Source organism: Pterocles gutturalis, unplaced genomic scaffold, assembly GCF_000699245.1.
Source record: "Pterocles gutturalis isolate BGI_N339 unplaced genomic scaffold, ASM69924v1 scaffold1213, whole genome shotgun sequence".
Taxonomy (NCBI): domain Eukaryota; kingdom Metazoa; phylum Chordata; class Aves; order Pterocliformes; family Pteroclidae; genus Pterocles; species Pterocles gutturalis.
Genome location: NW_010117641.1, coordinates 453 through 5,057, shown reverse-complemented (window position 1 = coordinate 5,057; position 4,605 = coordinate 453). Strand labels below are relative to the sequence as shown.

Here is a 4,605-nt window from a genome sequence, read left to right as displayed (position 1 = left end):
CCGCCGCGTCCCAGAGCCCAGGGCAGGGAGGGGGAAGAGGAGCCACAGGCCCAGGCAGGATGCCAGCGGTTTCATCCTGTGCTGCAGGGGAGCTGCAAGCAGACACAGACACCAGAGGTTAGGCAGCCCCATGCCCCCGGGTCCGCTCTGCCCCAGCCCCCTTCTCTGGTGTATACTTTTGGGTGCTTCCTCTGTGCCATGCTGGACTACACATGGCCCCAAAGCAGCTCACCCTGTAAGAAAAGGGTTTCAGGGGCTTGCCTGGCACAGCTGGTCCCAGCCACGGGCTCCTGGCAGCGTCCACAAGCAGGTGCCTGGGAGGACCGCTCCTGGCTTGCAAAGTTCCTGCAACCTCCAGCTCAAGTGAGCAACCCCAACATCGAAACCTCAGCCCTGGCTTCCTGCAAGTGACAGGAAGCCACTCCTGCCACTGCCCTCTTCGTCACCACGCAAACTGTAATTAGACCCAACGAGCCACACTAACAGGGTGGACTGCACTCAGCCTGCTGCCAGCAACCCGATGGGAGCCGGCCAGGCTCGGAGAGAGCTTCTCACCAGAGAAACACAGGAGCATTGTGTGCCACGCACTGCAGGGTCACTGCCTGCCACGCACGGGGGGGACACAGAGGCACCGCACACGTCTGCCAGCCCTGCAGAAACAGGAGCACCAAAAGCAGGGCAGGGGCTCTGCCTGCTCTGCAGGGATGCAGGGCTGTCACCCACTTGGCACTGTGGGGACACAGGGTGATGCAGGGATGCAGGGCCGTCACCCACCTGGCACTGTAGAGACACAGGGTGATGCAGGGATGCAGGGCTGTCACCCACCTGGCACTGTGGGGACACAGGGTGATGCAGGGATGCAGGGCTGGCACCCACCTGGCACTATGGGGACACAGGGTGATGCAGGGATGCAGGGCTGGCACCCACCTGGCACTATGGGGACACAGGGTGATGCAGGGATGCAGGGCTGGCACCCACCTGACACTGTAGGTACACAGGGTGATGCAGGGCTGTCACCCACCCAGTGCGGTGGGGACATGGGGCACCGCCAGCATACAGAGCTGTATCCCTCACTGCAGGGATTCAGGGCACTGCCATGGCAGGACCAGAGCAGCACTGCCCTCCCGGCACTGCCGACACAGCAGCACTGCCAGCCTCACGCTGCCAGATACGAAGGCACCACCCATCTGGCACTGCAGGGATGCAGGAGCCCTGTGCATCATCCACCCCACAGTGCATGCAGGGCACTGCCACCCCCCTGCACCCCTCACAGAAAGAGGGGCACTGCCTGCCCCTGCATGAGAGGGACACAGCCTCACTGCGTGACCTGCACTGCAGCGCAGACATACCCCATGGGGCAGACCCAGTGCCTCCACGATGAGCAGTGGCACTGCACAGCCCCAGCACACTGCAATGGCAGGCACAGCATCTCCCCTCCGCTGCACAGTCACTAGGCAACCCCACACCCTGTGCTTGCAAATACTCTTCCCTTCACTCACTGCAGATACACTGTTCCTTCCCATTCCCTCCCACTCCAGACTGGGACACTGCATGCACTGGGTGCCCACCCTGCCCTGCAGGAGCAACCCCATGCTGCCCACCCTGTGCCACCCAGTGTCACCCAGTGCCACCCCACCTGCTGCAGAGGCAGTGACAGAAGTACTGCCCCCCTGCATTGCAGAGACACACACTGCACACGCTGCACCACAGGCACCCAGCCACTGGAAACCTCCTCCCAGCATGCACACACTGCAGAGGCAGTGCCAGGCGCACCGCCAGCCCCACAGAGACTGTCCCCTTCTGCGCCAAGCCACATGCCCTGTCACCAAGCCCCTGCCTGGTGCCATGCTTGGCCACCAGCTTTCCCATCTCCTGCTTTCCATTCTGGAAACACAGCTTCTCCTCCTCCAGGGTCCAGGCTCACCCACGCGGCTTCTGCTGAGCCACGAGCATGAAGGGGTGCAGCCCAGCCCACTGGCACCCAGTGGTTGGATGCCCTAAAATCAACAGCCACAAGCCACCTGTCGTGGCCCCACGGCAGCAACCCTCTCTCGCCACTCCCATCACTTGCACTCTCCATCCTCTGCACCCAGCCTGTGGGACGGCTCAGCGTTCCATCTCCCCTTCATGGTGCCATATAGCAAGTGCCTGTTCCTGGTTACCCCCGCATTGCACAGATCCTCAACAAGTGGAGCATCCCGCACTGTCCACCCTGGTACTTCACACAAGCCAGCAGCTCCCAGTCCCTCCACCCTTCTGCTTCCCCATGGACAAGTGCCTCATCGGTGGCACAGAAGAGCTCTCCCTCCGCAGGTGAAAATACATCTCTGTTTCTGGAGATGAAACTATGGTCTTGAAGCCTAGCTTGACTCTGCTCCCTTGCTCCTGCTAGCATCCTTCATGCGGAGAAGAGGTACCTCCATGGCTTTCGTAACTGTCCAGACCAGCGCTGTGTGCAGATACCTCTGGGACGTATGTCCCCAGGAGGAAGGGAAGAGATGAACAAGACTTCTTCCATCCCTGCACAGGGCTGAGGATGGAGAAGGTAAGAAGCTGAGCAGAACCACAACGCATCTCTGCATCAATACAGGCAAAACCCAGCAATGCGTGTACGCGCACACACGTGTGTCTGCACTGAGTGCACACGTGTTCTTCTGTGTGCTATGAGCATTGGGGTGTGTGTGCACCTGTCCAGAGCACGACTGTGTGCCTGCAGGAAAGAGCGTACCCATGCACACATGCAGGGAGCACAGGCACACCGCCCGTGTGCACGCACTGTGAGGAGCACATCCCTGCCTGCACCAGCAAGCCTGTGCACCAGACATGAGTTTGCATTCCTGCGTGTGTGTGCGCAAATGCACCCAGTGCACATGCATGTGCACTGAGCAACGTGTGTGCCTGTGCGGGGGGAGCGTGTGTGCATGCCCCTGTTGCCACCGGCTGTGGAACTGGGTGATGTCACCCTTGTGGAGGTACTTGCACTGTGAGCGCCTGCACACCCAGCTGGCTCACATGCATGTCTGCCCGCAGCATGCGTGTGCACTCATATGGGACCCCCCCACGTGTCCACCCGCTTTCACAGGATATCCGAACCCACACTGTTGCCCTGCGCTCCCTTTGGAAATGGCTGTGTGGCGAGGATGGGGAGAAGAGGAAGATGGGCAGCCCCAGATGATGGGAAGGTGCTCCTGGAGGATGCCTCAGCTGGGAGAGGCACCCATGCCTGCCTCCGGACTGTTTGTACAAGCCTGTTTGCACTAGGCTGGGCCGTGACTGCCGGTGACGTAGCGCCGTCCTGACTAAGCCTTGGCGAGAGGTAGAAGATTGCAGGTAAAGGTGAAAGTCCCAACACGGGGTGATGCCTCACATGGACATGACGGAGCCGGGAGGGAGGGCCCCAGGAGCTGGGAACACCAGGAGCCCTGTGCCAGCCTGGAGGAGGAAGGGAGTCACCCAAGGGTGCCCAGCACCCATGCCTTCTGCTCCAGTAAAGCGGCTGGAACCTGAACCCAAGCCCCATTCCCACGGGTGAAGGCAACCTCCGAAGCAAGGAGGCTGGAGGACGAGAGCAGCTGGGAACCCACGAGGGACCATCGCCCCACAAGGGACTGCTGGGGGGTGTGAGGGGCCCTGGGTTGGCCGCGGTGAGGAATCCTGCTCGGCGCCTCAGGGTGCGAATGACACAGCGCAGACGTGAGAGCCCAGAGCTGGGTGTGAGGAGGAGGAGGAGGCGGAAGCCTCCACCGCCGGGGAAAAGCACGTCTGTGCAGGAGACAGAGGCTTCCCAGGGGCCAGTCCAAGGCATCAGGCTATTTTCCCATGGGATCTAAGGGACCATCCCACACTTTCTTCTCCGATGCCAGGCACCTTTTTCCGACCGGCTGGCAGAACACAGAGCACTTAAAAATAAAAACCCCTCCCAAAACAACTATTCCTCCACACACACAATTTTCCCTACGGGGAGAGTGTGAGAGAGACTGAACCACATGAGAGAGGCGTTAGTCACGCTGCTTGATGCATGACTGGGAAGCTCTCGGAGGACAGTGGCATGCAAAATCCTACTGAATTCAGCCATCCCCCCCCCAAAAAAAACCAAGCCCTAATGAGAGAGAGAGGTTATAAAGCGCCGAGAATTTAAGCAACTGCTTGAACAAGCCTTTGCTCCCTGTGATTCCCACAGCCCCTTGGCCCTGTTCCACAGAAGGCAGCACCACTCCGGGAATGGGCACCAAAGTCCACCCTCTTATTGCTCCCAACGGCTGATTGCGTGGCGCAGAGCCATGATTACCAGTCTAACCAAACCCTGCACTGAGCACTCAAGTACTAATCCACCCCCCCACCCCCCAAGCTCTGCTCTGACGCTTGGAGCTGGAGCAACATCCGCCAAAGCAGCAAATGCTAACCACAGCTCCACCAGCTCCGCGTAAGGGGCTGGGATCAAGGACCATATTGTCCAAAAAACGGCCGTTGATGTTCAGTCCTGCATCGAAGGCACGGATGGGCTGAATCCTGGGTATTTTGTGGCACGTCCCACAGTTTCCTTCGGCTCCAGCTGCCACTGCGGCTGCTCGGTATTTATGCAGGCTGGGCCCAAACTCCCCAGCG

The 4,605-nt window shown here is 60.0% G+C and overlaps 1 protein-coding gene across 1 annotated transcript in view; it reads right to left on the bottom strand.

Moving 5' to 3' along the window:
• Positions 1–92, bottom strand: part of LOC104463472 (protocadherin-1-like) — a gene marked incomplete at both ends in the record, with an annotated part of 4,616 nt that extends 4,524 nt beyond the window's left edge. The window contains 1 exon segment of the mRNA XM_010075830.1: positions 5–92. Coding sequence (XP_010074132.1) covers positions 5–92 — 88 coding nt within the window.
• Positions 93–4,605: the final 4,513 nt, after the last annotated feature.